The sequence below is a fragment of the Chiloscyllium plagiosum genome, unplaced genomic scaffold, assembly GCF_037043375.1.
Source record: "Chiloscyllium plagiosum isolate Xiang-an unplaced genomic scaffold, Cpla_swu_hap1 HiC_scaffold_28, whole genome shotgun sequence".
NCBI lineage: Eukaryota > Metazoa > Chordata > Chondrichthyes > Orectolobiformes > Hemiscylliidae > Chiloscyllium > Chiloscyllium plagiosum.
The window spans coordinates 20,409,555-20,426,595 of NW_028270166.1; the positions used below are offsets into that span (position 1 = coordinate 20,409,555).

Sequence of the window (17,041 nt, forward strand, 5' to 3'; positions counted from 1 at the left end):
TGTGTCTTCCATTCTAGGGAAAATACAGCTGCCGTTATGATTTTATAAACCTTTATAAGGTCACCTCTCGACTACCTGGGCTCCAATTCTTAAAACAAGTCCCAGACTTTCTTTATAACTTAACCTTCCATACCCAGCAACACTCCTGGTAAATCTCTTATGAACCCTCTCGAGCTTAACGTTCTTCCTATAACAGGGCAACCAAATCTGGACACAGTATTCCTTAAGAGGCTTCAATGTTCTGTACAACCTCAACATGACTTCCCAACTCCTGTACTCAAAGGACTGAGCAATGAAGGCAAGTGTGCCAAATGCCTTTTTAACCACCCTGTCTATATTTGATGCGAACTTCAAAGATTTATGTACTTGAACCCCTAGGTCTCTTTGTTCTACAGTACTACCATCATATAAGTCCTGCCCCTTTTTGTTGTACATCAACTTTTTTTTTAAGAAGATTTTTTTTTCCCTGATTAACACAATTTCGGGTTTCATTTCTTTCTCTAAACTTGAAATTCAATAATGAAGAAGTGAATGGGAGTAATTAATAATTTTGATCTGTCACTTTTTTAAATACAAAGTAGGAGCTACAGCATTGGCAAGATAACATCATAGATCAATGAGAAGTTTTTAGTGTCTTAAAAGAAGGTAGAGCAGTTGAGAAGCTGTTTCACCCTCAAAGGGTCATAAAACTCAACGTTAACTTTTTTTTCTCCAGAGCTGCTGCCAGTTCTGAGATGCTTCAACATTTTCAGTTTAAGTCAGAAAATCCTAACATTGAATGAATGGTTTATATTTATAGAGCACATTTCTTGATTTTGTCCTTTCAAATTTAGCAGTGATTTACTTGTACTACTTTTTAAACTTTATTTGCTGCTGTAAAAATGGTCTCTATCAGATCAAGTGGACCAGCTGTGTGTTTGCCTGCTCAGAAAGAATCCCTTATTCAATGGCAATACTGAACACACAAATTGAGTAGGTGTTAGCCACTTGAGTCTACTCCACCAATCAGTAAGACCATAGCTGATCTGATTATTTCATATTTCCTAAAGAATCTCTCTACCTCTGCCTAGTACCTGATCAAACCCAAAAGTCTCACAACACCAGCTTGTAGTCCAATTGTTTATTTAAAATCACAAGTTTTCAGGGTGTTGCTCCTTAAAGTGAACACCAGCATTACCACATCATAGGACCTGATCAAGTGAATCAATATCGGGCAGTTAAATCTTAACAGATACAACCTTGTCATTGCTTATATTGAAATCCATCCTCCACCTTGACCATTCTTATCAGTTCCTTGTAACTTCAGAAATGTTTACAAAATCACCTTTTTTATTATTGTCTTCAAATCTGGACACTTTCCTCGAACTCTACAGCCAGCGAATGTAAATGTTCCCAGGATGCTGTCAGGCACCGCTACCCAGTTTCAATTATTCTTGCATGCTTCATCTTTAACTCTTAAGTCACATTATTACTGTGAGATTCAGACACGATTAGTGAAACTCGGAACCACACTCCGCAGCAATTATCTTGGCATTCTGCCTATGCTTGTTTGATAGAAGTACCAGGAGACTTTCACCCCAAGTACTCCATACTGAGAATTTTCAGGAGCAGATATCACATTCCCTTGTGCTGTGGAGAAACAGATAGTAGTGGTCATATGAGAACCTTTAATGCATGGATATATGTCAGAAGAGTGTGCTCCATCAAAGTGAAGAACTGTCCTCACCACAGCTCATCCTGTATAGACTGGAAGAGTGCAACACTGAAAACACTCAAGAAGCTTGACATCACCAGGTCAAAGTAGCCTGATTGTCATCCCATCACTGGGACTTGGGGTTTATACTCATAGAGTCAGAGATGTACAGCATGCAAACAGACCCTTCGGTCCAACTTGTCTGTGCCAACCAGATGTCCCAAATTAATCTAGTCTATTTGCCCGCATTTAGTCCATATCCCTTTAAACCCTTCCTATTCATATACTCATCCAGATGCCTTTTAAATGTTGTAATTCTACCAGATTCCGCTACTTCCTCTGTTCCATACACACACCACACTGAAAATGTTGCCCCTTGGGATTTTTAAAAAAATTTTCCCCCCTCACCTTAAATCTATGTCCTCTAGTTTTGGACTCCCCTACCCTGTGAAAAGACTTTAGCTGTCCACTCCCTCCATACCCCTCATGATTCTGTAAACCTCTATAAGGCCATCACTCAGCCTCCAATGCTCCAGGGAAAATAGCCCCAGCCTATTCAGCCTCTCCCTATAGCTCAAACCCTCCAATCCTGGCAACATCCTTGTAAATCGTTTCTGCATCCTCTCAAGTTTCACAACATCTTTAGGGCTGCACGGTGGCTCAGTGGTTAGCACTGCTGCCTCACAGCGCCAGATACCCGGGTTTGATGAAAATGGAGAGAAGTGCCATGATCCATTCAAATCAGGAGCCTGTGACATGCAATTTTGAGTTAACAGAGTGGAATAGAGTTCCTGGGCCACCCACCTTGCCACTAAGCAGCCTAACAATGCTGCTTAGGTGAGGAGCCCCACCCCTCACCCCCTATTTATCTCTCCACTCTGGTGGCTCCCTGCCTCTATTCCTGATGAAGGGCTTTTGCCCGAAACGTCGATTTTACTGCTCCTTGGATGCTGCCTGAACTGCTGTGCTCTTCCAGCACCACTAATCCAGAATCTGGTTTCCAGCATCTGCAGTCATTGTTTTTACCCGGGTTTGATTCCAACCTTGGGTGACAGCCTGTGTGGAGTTTGCACATTCTTCCTGTGTCTGCGTGGGTTTCCTCCGGGTATTCCGGTTTCCTCTCACAGTCCAAAGATGTGCAGGTCAGGTGAATTGGCCATGCTAAATTGTCCATAGTGTTAGGTGTATTAATCAGAGGGAAGTGGATCTGGCTGGGTTACTTTTCAGATGGTCGGTGTGGACTTGTTGGGCTGAAGTGCTTGTTTCCACACCGTAGGGAATCTAATCTAATCTTTCCTATAGCTGGGAGACCAGAATTGAACAGTATTCCAAAAGTGGCCTAAGCAATGTCTTATACAGCGGCAACATGACATCCCAACTCCCATACTCAATGCTTTATCTAATAAAGGCAAGTGTACGAAAAGCCTTCTTCACTATCCTGTCTACCTGTGACTCCATTTTCAAGGAACTATGAACCTGCACTCCAAGGTCTCTTTGTGCAGCAACATTTACCTTACCAAAATGCAGCACCTCATATTCATCTAAATTTCTGATACACATTGGCCCATCTGATCAAAATGCCATTGTAATTTAAAATAACCTGCTTGGCTATCCACTGCACCTCCATTTTTGTGTAAAGTGACAGAGCTGTGATTTATCATGATTTTACCATGCATTTCTTTAAATCTTAAGCGGTGATCCATTTCCAGGTAGAAAAACAGTTTCACCTTCAAAAATATTGACAATTGTGACATCTACAAAAAAACTACCATCATTGACATTACATAACTGATTTTCTGATTGGAAAAATTTGCAGTCAATGCCTACTAACTGTATAGTCTGTTGTATTTTTCAAACAGTTGAGACGGTTATTGTACTGATCATTGTACTAATTAATCCATCTGTGCCTTTCTAGTCAATGTATATACTTCAGCTTACCAATATAAGTGAGAAGACCCCTGCAAAATCCATCAAACAGAGCAATAAAAATATATAATAATGTATAAGTTAGATATTGGCTTTGAAGGTTACAGAATGCCTATGTTAAGACTCACAAAATTTCAATCTGGATTTAATCTGCGTTAGATTTTAGGTAACAGGTTTAACTTCAATCTGAAATATCAATAATAAGTGGAGTGACAAACTCTGAATGTCTCAATCCCATAGAGAATGCTGGGGGTCTTGGCTTATTTACGGTCACTTTCTCAGGGCTGTGTGCTCCAGGTCCTGGCTTTTGAGTATAATAGGTGGGCAAATCATATCGACCCAGCATCGAGTAAGCTGGAAGTTTCCGCTTGTAAATATTTGGGTCAGTGCGGTTATACCTGCCAGGCCCTGGGGTTTTAGATAGATCATTTCTCTTTGTCCTCCCAGTGACCGAGAAACTAGCACTGGAAGGCTTGGTAGGAACCTTTGGTCCCAATAGAGAGGGAAGAGTATAGCGATTAGGTGCAGGAACTACATCCAACTTGCGATATTCCGTTCTGGATCCTATGGAATATGCTGGTGATCTGTGCTCATTAAGGTGGGGTGCAGCCTCTGGATTATATGTGCCTGGTCCAGGTGTTCCCAGTTTCCGCGAAACATCTGAATAGGCCAAGAGGTTAATGTTAACCAGGTACTAAGTCAGAATACTATCAAAACAAATACTACATTTTACACTGAAATTTTCTTCTTTAACTCACATTAAGAGAAGGCTCCACAGATTGTCTAACTGTGGCTTCTTGACCAAATGACCATTCTGCATACATGAACTTGACAGCAGATGGTGGGCTGGGGTTTGAACCTCACTCTAGACAGTCCTGGGCATAGAAGCTGAAGCTCTGAGCCTCAATTGTCATCTAGAATGATGTGAGGGTAGTACTTGATCTATAATTTGTTGGAGCCTAAAATTCTCCTCATGGTTACTGGCTTCAAACTATGGCCTTTCAACAGCTAAAACAACCTGATCACCCTTCTATCTCACACAATCCTTCCCTGGAGTGTCAAGTACAAGACCTGAACTGTATTACTGTCTGAGACAAGGGGTCCCTCAGGGCATTTGATCATCCAAATTGCTGGTCCGAATGAGATACAGGTAAAATTTCCATTGGAGTTTCCTGCTTGTCCATTGTAACTTCGGCTGCAGATCAGCAGAAACCCTGACACAACATTGTGGATGGCTTTTTATGCCAGTCTCCAATGCATAGGTTTAGGGTGAGAGGGGAAAGATATAAAAGAGACCTAAGGGGCAACCTTTTCACACAGATGTACGGGTATGGAATGAGCTGCCAGAGGAAGTGGTGGAGGCTGGTACAATTGCAACATTTAAGAGGCATTTGGATGGGTATATGAATAGGAAGGGTTTAGAGGGATATGGGCTGGGTTCTGGCATGTGGGATTAGATTGGGTTGGGATATCTGGTCGGCATGGACAGATTGGACCGAAGGGTCTTTTTCCATGCTGTACATCTCTATGACTTACAGTTAAGACCGAAGATCAGGAGAACTGTCATGGAAATTAGCCAAAAAATCTTTACAGCTCAGACCAGGAACAGATTAGGGATCAGATCCTGTGGTCTTCTCAGACTTTTTTGCTTATATCATAATAATTAGCCCATTAAAAACCCATTTTTAAAAAGCAGATTTTCATCCTCCTTCAGAGTGAGAAAGAGATGGCAGCACAATTGAGGTACCCTGTTCCCAGTACTCTGTTCCCACTGTCCAAATAGTCACCACGCTGCTGGTGGTCTGCGATCGGATAGGAGTTCAGAGGCAGTGTTAAAAATGGAGAGAAGTGCCATGATCCATTCAAATCAGGAACCTGTGACATGCAATTTTGAGTTAACGGAGTGGAATAGAGTTCCTGGGCCACCCACCTTGCCACTAAGTAGCCTAACAATGAAAGGAATGTCTTGAAAGACTCAAGAGCTTTTCACAAATAGACTTTAATGTGATTTTTACTGGGTGGGGCTTAAATGCATGACTAATTTCACAATTAATAACTATCAGCAATATTGCTTCAGCGGTGTGTTTTATCCAAGTTTAGAACTCAAACATATAATGAGTTTTTCTCTAACATTTTGTATTTAATTTTCTGTTTTACTTCAGTGTTCCATGGTATTAAAACAAAAGCTCTTCAAATGATAAAAATATGGTAGTAAAATCTTTAGAAACCTGAAGAGATTGATACTGTATTTATTGATAGCTTTTCTCACCAGAGGTTTTCACTCTTCCTAAAATGGAGAATGCGGGTGTTCCACTCCTACCAAATCGTGTGATCTTTGGATCAACGTAATACTGAGGTCCTGGACTGCAGTTGACTTCGTACACTGTCAAGAGAGTGTAAATACATTAAAACTTCTTTTTTGTGTCTGCTTAAATATTTTGAATTGGAACATACTTCCATATTCTTCATTTGTTATATCTTGCAGGATATGTTTGCGTTTTGATTTAATATTGATAATGACAGTGCTTTTGCTATCAAGAACTGAAATATTGGAATGATCTGCTCAAAAGTGGATTATAAATCACTGTAGCAGGCACAGTTACTTGTCACAAAAATATTGCCTATAAATTATCATGTGGAAAATTAACATACAATAACACAATGTAGCCATATAATTAATTATTGTGCCCAAAATCTCCTTTAAAATAACAGACAAAGTAATTATAGGCATACATTGTGCAGCCAGTATATATACTATAATTTGCAGAGACAAATGAATTGTTTTTCAAAGTAATACAAGTAAATTATTTGGAAGTTTCAATGGAATACAGAATCCGTTATTTATATATTGTGAAAAGAACATTTATGTGATATACTCCTAAAATGCTAAAGTAAAATATTTCAACTTCACATTTGAATAGTTCAAAGCAATGGCTCGGTAGTTATTTAGATATCCTTAGCTAGGTCAGTTCGAGTGACCAGCTCAATTGTTATCCTATCATTATCTCATACTATTGCACATACTGCCCAGACAATGGACTTAGGGGTATAGGTGAGTGTAGATGTATACTTGGACTCACACCCATGTCCATTAGGCAAAACAGCAGTCCCTGATAGTAGCAAGATGGTCCTGATTCTGTTTATCACATTCTTAAAAATTGCGAATAGTATTTCTATAAGAACCATTTTTACTATTGACATTTGGCACACAATAGAATCTCAATAATTAAGAGGAAGACTTTTTTTTACTGGAAAGATTATTGGCAGTAGATTTGAAATATTAGTTAATTTACTGAAGCAATGACCTATATATGTTTGCTGATTCTTCCATTCTTGTTTCCGAGCCTTGGGCCATGGATTGGTCCTCATTAATAGACAACTGCAATGGTTCATCATTTCCTTCTGCAGGATGGCTGACCAGAAAACTCTGCCACTCGTATGGACAGTCAACTTGTTTGTTAAAGTTATGAATGCCCCTTCCACAGCCAGCAAGCCCAGACATGGACCTGGAACCCAGAGTTTCTGGCCCATAGGTAGGGGCATTATCAGTGCACCATAGGACCATCCAAAATAACCTATAAGATTCTCTCAATACTACATTTTTTGACAGAACATGTTTCAAATTTGTCACTTTGTCACACTATAATGAAAAGACAGTTGTTTTGTTAAATGAATTCTGATTACTTACATGCACTGCTGTGTTTTTTCCCAAATGTATAAGCTGGATTTGTGTGTTTGGTATAATCATGTCCCACAAACCCAATTGCTGGGGGTAGTCCATATCTTCCTGGTCCGGGTCCTATATAAAATGAGAAAATGGGAATTTTCTCCAAAATGAAAGGTCACAAGAAATTGCTTTGAGATGTCCAGTGAAAGGTGCTCGATGAATGGCAATCTTTCACATAAAAGTGGAACCATCCTACTCTAAGAACAAATGAATTGATTCTGTAGAGCTGTACTTTATTACTTTCAGCATATTTTTGACATTTATGGAAGTTTGCCATCGCAGTGTTGACAGCAACTGAAAAAGAGTTAGCTGCTACAAACCCATCTGCCTGCTGAACTGCTTCAGATCTCCCACAAAGTCAGGATTTTCAATTGACCTGCTTGTCAGTTTTAGACTGTGGTTTGTCAGACCATTTTCCACTTGTTCATTTTTTAACCAAAGAATGAACTGTTTGACAGCATTCATATGAAGTCAGAATAATAATTTGTTAGATGTTCATAGTTACTTTAATTGTTAGCCCTGACTTGTTTCAAAGCCTAAGCTGGGCTTTGAGCCAAACTGTGCTTTGCCTGCATGTAGTACATTCCCAATACATAACTAATCTGGATTCTGCACAAACACACTACAGGAGGTCTTCGTGAATGTGACAGAAGTATTTTTCCAAAGCACCAAACATTGTAAATAAACAAGAAAACTGACAACAAGTTAATTATTCCCATAAATCTAAAACACTTTTAAAACTTTTTTTTTAATGTGATGAAGTCTATACACAAATTTTCTTTAAAAAGTCCTGTATAATGTAACTGATGAATTTATGTTTGAGACAAACATAAGTTGGGTGCAGCACAATGGAGAGAGGTGCTGTTGTCTCAGTCCCACAGGAATATTTCATTGCTGGATCAATTTTCCTGTCAATTTTGGGAGCAATGGTGCTCTGTGTTTTCTTGGGCATTAATATATTTCTCCATCACTACTGGTCTCTTATCGCACTCTCTTATCAAATATCTCATCCTAGTGTAATAGTGTGGCAGACACAGTCATTCATTACAGAAAGTGAACACCCTTTCAGACACTAGCAGTGAATGTTGCATTAATCACCCAAGAATGCATCTCCCAGACTCCTCAACCTACCTTACATCCCTCGCACAATTGAACCACTAACAGTGATTACCCCTTCTCTCACAATTAGAAGGGCCAATGTTTCAAACCTCCTGCAACCTCTACTTACACCCCCATGATTGAAAAACCCCTCACAGTGGCCAACTGTCACTCCAAAAATCACATTTCAACGCCCTGCAATCACTTGTGTTCCCACAAGCCATACTGCACTCGCCAGTACTTTGTGATCTATACCCCAATCAGCCTGAAATTACATATTGCTGGGCAGCCTGAAATTCAGCCATTCAGGCTGGCTTCCAGGTGGGATTCTGTTTTAAAAACTCATACACAATGTGGTGATAAACTTTGCCATGTAATATTTAATTGATAGGAAGCATTTAAGCAAAGATTTGTCTGACCAGTTCTGTTTCAATCTGTTATGAATTTCAGGTCAAATTTAATGTCGGGAAAATAAGACAGTGTTTGAGATCTGCAACTTTGATCTTTCCTAGTGCACTTTCTTCTGTAGAGACATGGAGTCATGAACATAGAAAGGTCACAGTCTGAATCTGAGAAATATTTTTACCATCATTTTATTTCAAATGGATAGAACAAAATGGGTGCTACATGTTTCCAAGTTTACTTTTTTATTTCGATCACAACAAAACATTTAGACAAATGAGTCAGGTTGAACTGTTTTACAGAATTATTTTGGACATGATGTAACTTTGAATCAGGAAGTAAAAATTGAAACTCAGAAATTAGGAGCAGGGGTAGGCCATTTAGCGTTTCAAGCCTGCTTTGCCATTCGTTATGATCATGGCTAATCATCCAACTCAATAGATTTCCTGCTTTGATCCTTTTAGCCCCCAGTGCTACATCCAATTCCTTCTTGAAATCTTACAATAGTTTGCCTCAACTACTCTCTGTGACAGTCAATTCCACAGCTTTACCATTCTAAGGGTGAAGAAATTTTACTCATCACAGTTGTAAATGGTTTACCCTGTATCTTAAAGAGTGACCCTTAGTTCTAAACCCCCCCACCATCAAGAACAACTTTCCTGCTATTATACTTTCGAGAGGTTAGTGCAACACAAGAATATTGTGTGATCCTAGAGAATTGCTGTTGATTGGTGTTTTGTTGTAAACAAAAATAAAATCGATATGCACACATCATTTTTTAAAAAATTAAATCCTAGCCAATATTGCCCTTGATGTTGTGCCGGCCTTTTATCGTACTCTAAGATCAGACTAATTTACACACCCTTCATTGTACTATCTTCCATGTGGCTACCCAAGAATCGCTTAAATGTCCCTAATGTATCTGACTCCACTACCACTGCTGGCAGTGCATACCATGCACTCACCACTCTCTGCGTAAAGAACCTACCTCTGATATCTGCCCTGCACCCTCTCTAAAGCTTCCACATCTTTCCTATAATGAGGCGACCAGAGCTGAACACAGTATTCTAACTGTGGTCTAACCAGGGTTCTATAGAGCTGCAGCATAACCTCGTAGCTCTTAAACTCAATCTCCCTGCTAATGAAAGCTAAAACACCAAATGCCTTCTTGACAACCCTCTCAACTTTGGGTGGCAACTTTGAGGGATCTATGGACATGGACCCCAAGATCCCTCTGTTCCTCCACATTGCCAAGAATCCTGCCTTTAACCCTGTATTCTGCATTCAAATTCAATCTTCCAAAGTGAATCACTTTACACTTTTCCAGGTTGAACTCCATCTGCCAGTTATCAGCCCAGTTCTGCATCCTGTCAATGTCCCGTTGCAAGCTACAACGGCCCTCCGCACTATCCACAACTCCACCAGCCTTCATGTTGTCAGCAAATTTATTAACCCACCCTTCATGTCCTCATCGAAGTCATTTATAAAAATCACAAACAGCAGAGGTCCCAGAAGAGATCCCTGCGGAACACCACTGGTCATCTACTCTAAGATCAGACTAATCTACATACATTGTACTACCTTCCACGTGCCTATCCAAGAGTTATATTTTGTCTTCAGCTAACTAACCCATATATGTAATATCTTTCTCTGAAATTAGGTTTTGCAGTGCATCCAACAAATAATTTGCATATTGTCTTATCTCTTAGGGTGCCTACAAGCATTTTATAGCCAAGGGATGATCATTTTTATTTATGTAAGAGACTAATTTGTGCTCTTCAAGACCTGAAAAGCAACAAATTAATGGTCAGCTGTTTTGTTGATTAGATTCCCTACAGTATGGAAACAGGCCCTTCGACCCAACAAGTCCATACCGACCTTCTGAAGCGTAACCCACCCAGACCCATTCCCCATATATGCACCTAACACTATGGGCAATTTAGCATGGCCAATTCACCTAACCTGCACATCTTTGGACTGTGGGAGGAAACCCACGCAGACACAGAGAGAATGTGCAAATTTCACACAGTCGCCCAAAGCTGGAATCGAACCCGGATCCCTGGCACTGTGAGGCAGCAATGCTAACCACTGTGCTACCCTGACACATTTTGGCTGACACATTTACTCTTCCTTGACATCCACCTGAGCAAGCAGACAGGGACTTATGTCAAATCCACTGTAAGGCATTTGCAACAATGCAGCATTCCTTCAAAAGTCCTCAAGTCCTGGGGTGGAATCTTAATGTTGCAATCCTCTGACTCTAAGCTGAATGTTTCCAAACTAATTTGGCACGGCTTGACTCAGTAACGTATTTTCCAATACTTTTATGTTTATGAAGCAGTTCCAGAGTGCTGTGTCCTCCATGTCTTTGCCACTACAGCTACAAGGAAGAGGTCAAGAGGCTCAGAGTTTCTATACTATAGAGAAACCTGCTGTTATGAAAAGTTTTATACCCTTTTTAATATAAAATGGAAGAATACTTTGACTAGATGCGACACCCTTAAATTTTCCTTCCCAATTGAGGCTTTGGTATATACATCATATAACAGATGTTCATTCACAATTTACAAGCAAGTTGAACAGGATATATCGATAATTACACACAGATTGCAATGGCACCATAACTGAAAGAAAAGAAGGCCTTCGCTTAAAGTTCCAAAATCAATGAAGTGTAATTATCTCAATATTCTTATCTAGCATTGAATATATTGATCCAATGGATTTATAATTCAAACTGTATTCGAACATTCCTGAGCTCCAACTTTCAGTTTCTTCCTGCCATATACTTTGCAAATTGTTGCAGCACTGATATTTTATTCTGCATAAAATGTATCAGTATTGGAGGAGCAATCTTAAAACAGAATATGAAGCTTTGCTTTGAGAGCGAAAGCCCAAGATAGAACGGGCACTGTAGTTACTGGCTGCATTGTAGCTCAGAACTGAATAATATTTACTTCAATATTGTCTGCAGTTTTTGGATGACTCATACAACACAGTCGGAGGATACCTTAGCATGGACTTTGCTGGTTGTTGGTGAATCTATCCAATTAGTGACAGTCTTCTGTTATTTGCACATGGCCCTTCATCTTTTTTCCTCTTCAAGTATATATCCAATTCCCTTTTGAAAATTATTGAACCTGTTGATCCACCAAGTTTGCATGCCATAAACTCTGGGTCATAACAGCTGACTATAAACAAATTCTATTCACCTGGGGACAGGAGAATCGACGTTTCGGGCATAAGCCCTTCTTCAGGAATGAGGAAACATTCCTCATTCCTGAAGAAGGGCTTATGCCCGAAACGTCGATTCTCCTGTTCCCTGGATGCTGCCTGACCTGCTGCGCTTTTCCAGCAACACATTTTCAGTTCTGATCTGCAGACCTCACTTTCTCCTCAAATTCTCTTCACCTCCCATTTGGTTCTTTCATCATTTATCTTAAATATGCGTCCTCAGGCTATCAACATTCTTACTAATGGAAGCAACTCATATAGATGAATAAAACAGCTTTACGAAATTAAACATGTAATAAGTATAAACTTTAATTCCATTCTATAACCTTTAACACTCAAATATGTTTTACAGCGGTAACTGTAACTTAAATATTACTTTTGAATAACCAGCTTTGGACTTATTCAGCGCATCTTTATGTAAATTGTGTCTGAATTGAGAAAAGTTGTCCATATAGTGTTTTAATTACAAGGAAATTATTAATGCTAGAGCAAAAGGTTACCTTTCTCGCGAGCTGCAATGGTGGGATATGCTTTCTCCGTGTTATTCTCCATCTTCTGGGAATATATCAACCTGTTGAGCAGGGTTGAGCAGTTCAAATGATTACAGATACTGAAATGTTATCCTTGCAATACAACTGCCCTGATGAAGCAATGATACAATGTTTGCTGCTTTTAACAACCACCAAGTTTCCATGGAAGCAATTGCACTTAGCTCATCCAGGCATACAGTTACTTATGCATTCGAGTGGGACATGCGCTTCTAGACTAGGCTGTACTCTCTGTCCTATTGAAAGCAGGGTGCATACCTGACAGATGTATAATGCAGCGTCACAACTATGTTACTGGTCCATTAACCAGGGAACATGAGATCGTCTCCCACTACAGCAGTGTTCAAATTTGAATCTGGTCTTAACAGCCTGAAAATAAAAGACTGATATCATCACTTTTATCACCAATTGCTCTAGTTTGAGACTGCCTTCACTTTCTTAGAATGACAGATCCTTGGGGTACATTTTTGAAAGTTTTGTCATATCAGAATTATACGATTTATTACAAAATTAACTGGTGTACAGCAATGAATCTATTAAACAAATGATTCTGTATTGATTTTTAAAATACATTTTTAGTGATTTCAAATCAGGGTTACTCACAGATTGAGTCACAGATATTTATTTTTTTCTTTTTATTGAAAAAGATTTTTATTCTTTACAAAATTATAAAATTACAAAAAGTATAACAACCTGAGAGTATAACAACAATTACAATAAACTACTACTCTATACTACAAAACAAATAATAACATAAAGAAAAGCTACTCATACTACAATGCAATAAATAACTGGACATAAGTTAAATTAAACTAAATTACACCACTCAGTGCAACCCCACCGAAGCTCCCCATCACCGGAGCATCAGTTAACATACCCCTATTTATTCAGGATTCTTCCTCTCAGGGCACCCCGCCCATCAGACCCAAGCCTTGAGGCTAAACAAAAACCTTAGTTAGTATCGCCGACAAATCTGCTTCTAGATTGTTCCAAAAGGGCTGCCACATCTTGTAGAAAAGTTCTGTTTTCTGGTGCTTGTAAGGAAGAACAAGGGGATGTGGAGGATTTGAGCTACAGGGAGAGGCTGAACAGGCTGGGGCTGTTTTCCCTGGAGCATCGGAGGTGAGGAGTGACCTTATAGAGGTTTACAAAATTATGAGGGGCATGGATAGGGTAAATAGGCAAAGTCTTTTCCCTGGGGTCGGGGAGTCCAGAACTAGAGGGCATAGGTTTAGGGTGAGAGGAGAAAGATATAAAAGAGACCTAAGGGGCAACCTTTTCATGCAGAAGGTGGTATGTGTATGGAATGAGCTGCCAGAGGAAGTGGTGGAGAGTGGTACAATTGCAACATTTAAGAGGCATTTGGATGGGTATATGAATAGGAAGGGTTTGGAGGGATATGGGCCAGGTGCTGGCAGGTGGGACTAGATTGGGTTGGCATGGACGAGTTGGACAGAAGGGTCTGTTTCCATGCTGTACATCTCTATGACTCTATCCCAACAGGTCCAGAGGGCCCAACTCATCAAAATGTTCTTCCTCTCACAAATGCTCATCGAAGGAAGGCAAATCTGGCAGGCCCAGGAGAAGATACACCAGATCTGCCTTGACCTCAGTCCCCAGGATCCCTGCCATGACACTCACTATAGCGCCCCAATACTTGTAAAGCTTGTGACATGACCACAAACAATGGGTAAAGAGTACCTACACCTATTTTGCATTTGGAGCACAACAGAGACACTCATTTTTTTGTATTTTGCAAGCTACTCGGGGCCAGATGAACCCTGTGAATGACCTTCAGCTGCATAGCATACATCCTGTTGCAGATCAAGATCTTTCTCACATTCTCGCAACTGTCCTCCCATAGCTCTGGCAAAATCTCCACTCCCAACTCATGCTCCCAGACCCCATGCAGCCGCTCAATATCTATTGAGGTGCCACCTCCCAATAATGGTAAAGGGTGCTAACCGAGAGAGTATCTGTAATCTAAAGTACTCTCCTCTCTACTTCAGACCGAAAAGGATCAATCAGAAGTGTAGTCTTTTTCTGGATAAAGTTCCTGACCTGAAAGTAATGAAAAAGGTCCCTGCTGGGCAATTCATACTTGCAATTCAACTGATCAGAAGACATCATGACCTCCCTCTCAGATAAATCTCCCAGATGACAGACTCCTCTGGATACCCATAACTTAAAACCAGAGTCCATCACCCCTGGTTGAAATCCTGGCATTCCTACCATAGGAGTGAGAATGGAGGTTTTAGTTAAACTGCCTTTGCTTTGTCACATCGCCGTTCACACTTCAACCATATTGACGACAATTGGGTCCCGACAATACTGCATGACTGTCCTCATCTTATCCATAAATAACAGATTAATAAGAGGGCACTTTGCCTGGGAGGCCTTGATGTCCAGCCATATCGACTTCAGGTCCTCACATCCAATCATTCACAAAGAATAGCAGGGACCGTATTTGATACCTCTTAATTTCTGGAAAGTCTACCCCATCTCCCCCTTTCCCTGGGGAAGCTGCAATTTGGCAAGCATAATGAGAGGCTAACTGTGACACCAAATAATAGAACCAAGCCAACTGTTGAATTTCCGTAACGTTTGCCTAAACAACATTTGCCTAAGCAACATCAGAGGGAGCATTTGCATGGGGTATATTAAGCGAGGAAGATCATTCATTTTAATAAGAGCTATTCAGCCTAACCAGGATATTGGAAGAAGCTCCCAACGCTGAAGATCCTGCCTTATCTTATTGAGCAAGTGCACAAAGTTAGCCTTATATAACTGATCAAAGGCGGGAGTAATAAAAGTGTCTAGGTACAGAAAAATCTCCCTGTGACCACCTAAAAGGGAATCGCATTTCACCTTCAAGATAAAATATTCCCCAAGACCCCCCGACGGGCATGGCCTCTGACTTCATAAAATTAACCTTATATCCTGAGAAAGAACCAAGTAAGTTGATACATTGTATTAAATGAGGCACAGACACAATTGGGTTTGATAGGAAAAGGAGAACATCATCTGTGCCCCAGTCCCACTTCCGGGGCAACTATGTTGGGGCCCGTCCGGATAGCCTCAGTCAATAGCTCAATCACCAGCGTGAACAACAGTGGTGAGAGGGGACAACCTTGCCGGCTGCCCCTACCAAAACTAAAATTATAAGATGTTATGTCATTAGTAAGGACTGCTGCCTTAGGATCACTATGTAACACTTACAACCATCTGGTAAAGACCCCACTGAGAGCAAACCACTCCACAACATAAAAAAGATACACCCACTCCACCCAGTCAAACGCCTTCTCCCCATCAAGGGAGACCACCAAGCCCAGAATTGACCTCTGCTGGAACATCTTGGGCCATGTTCAATAATTTTCTAATATTATTAGAGGGCCTATAGGCCTTAATAAAACCTGCCTGATCCTCCTTTACAATAAAGGGCAACACCTTCTCCAATCTCAACATGAGTGTCTTAGATAAAATTTTAAAACCGAGTTTAACAGTGAAATGGACCTTTACGAAGCACAGTCCTCCGGGCCTTCCCTTCTTGAGGATGAGAGAAATATTAGCTTCTGTCAGAGAGGGCGGGAGGCAGTCCTGACTGTATGAATAATTGTAGCTGTCCAGCATTGGCCTGGCCAATGTATTCATAAATTCCTGATAAAACTCACTTGGAAGGCCATCTGGGCTGGGTGCCTTAGCACTTTGGAGCTGTCTTACTGCTTCTTGTTTCTCTTGCACTGTCAAGGGAACGTTCAAAAGGGACGCCTGCTCCAGAGTCACACCTGGAAGGTCCAGGTTCTTAAAGAAGGATTCCATCTTCACCAACCTGTCCTCACAACCTTTTGACCGATACACCTCAAAGTAAAATTTCCTTAAATTTATATTAATCGTTTTGGAGTCTCAATTAAGAGTCCCAGTACCCTCTCTGATAGATGTGATAGATTGGGGGGGGGCTCTTTTCCTAGCCAAATATGCCAGTTATTTACCTGCCTTATGCCAGTTATTTACCTTTGTTTCGCAAAAGAGATCTCTCTCTTTGCTGTTTGAGTAAGTGCGGATTTCAGAGCAGCCCAGAGAGTTGTGATTTGCTGTAACTTTAACACAGATAGCCTATCAAAGTACATGATCTCAGCTGCCTTCAGCCGGGCCTCGAGCAGACATTGCTACTGTCCCCTCTGTCGTTTCCGACTAGCTGAAGAGATGATTATCCTCTTGTGTAGGCCTTGGCAGTCTCCCAAAGCACAGACAGATTGCTGGCTATGCCCAAGTTGACATCCAAGAATGCTTTAAAGAGATCTCTGTTCGAATCACTTAAAATTGCCGATTTTTTCCCAGAATAGATAAAATGTGGAGGGTAAAAGCACCACTTTGCCTGAGTTTTGGTGCAGAGCTCAGCAAGGCAGAGCTGTTAGA

At 40.6% G+C, this 17,041-nt stretch overlaps 1 protein-coding gene across 1 annotated transcript; it reads right to left on the minus strand.

Annotated features, from left to right (window-relative positions):
* Positions 1 to 3,617: 3,617 nt before the first annotated feature.
* Positions 3,618 to 13,100, minus strand: cimap1d (CIMAP1 family member D). The gene is made up of 5 exons (XM_043721230.2): positions 12,884 to 13,100; positions 12,578 to 12,648; positions 7,308 to 7,418; positions 5,889 to 6,002; positions 3,618 to 4,279 (listed from the first exon to the last, which is right to left on the minus strand). The coding sequence occupies exons 2-5, from the start codon at positions 12,627 to 12,629 to the stop codon at positions 3,801 to 3,803; spliced, it is 756 nt and encodes a 251-aa protein (XP_043577165.1). The 5' UTR covers positions 12,630 to 12,648; positions 12,884 to 13,100; the 3' UTR covers positions 3,618 to 3,800.
* Positions 13,101 to 17,041: the final 3,941 nt, after the last annotated feature.

Bases quoted from the DNA above. Each gene is read 5' to 3' on its own strand.
- cimap1d (XM_043721230.2), bottom strand. From the start codon at position 12,629: ATGGAGAATAACACGGAGAAAGCATATCCCACCATTGCAGCTCGCGAG. The intron at 7,419-12,577 runs GTAACCTTTTGC...CATTTTATATAG, and splicing joins CATTGCAGCTCGCGAGAAAG to GACCCGGACCAGGAAGATAT. The intron at 4,280-5,888 runs GTGAGAAAAGCT...TGGCCTATTCAG, and splicing joins AGGAAGAGTGAAAACCTCTG to ATGTTTCGCGGAAACTGGGA.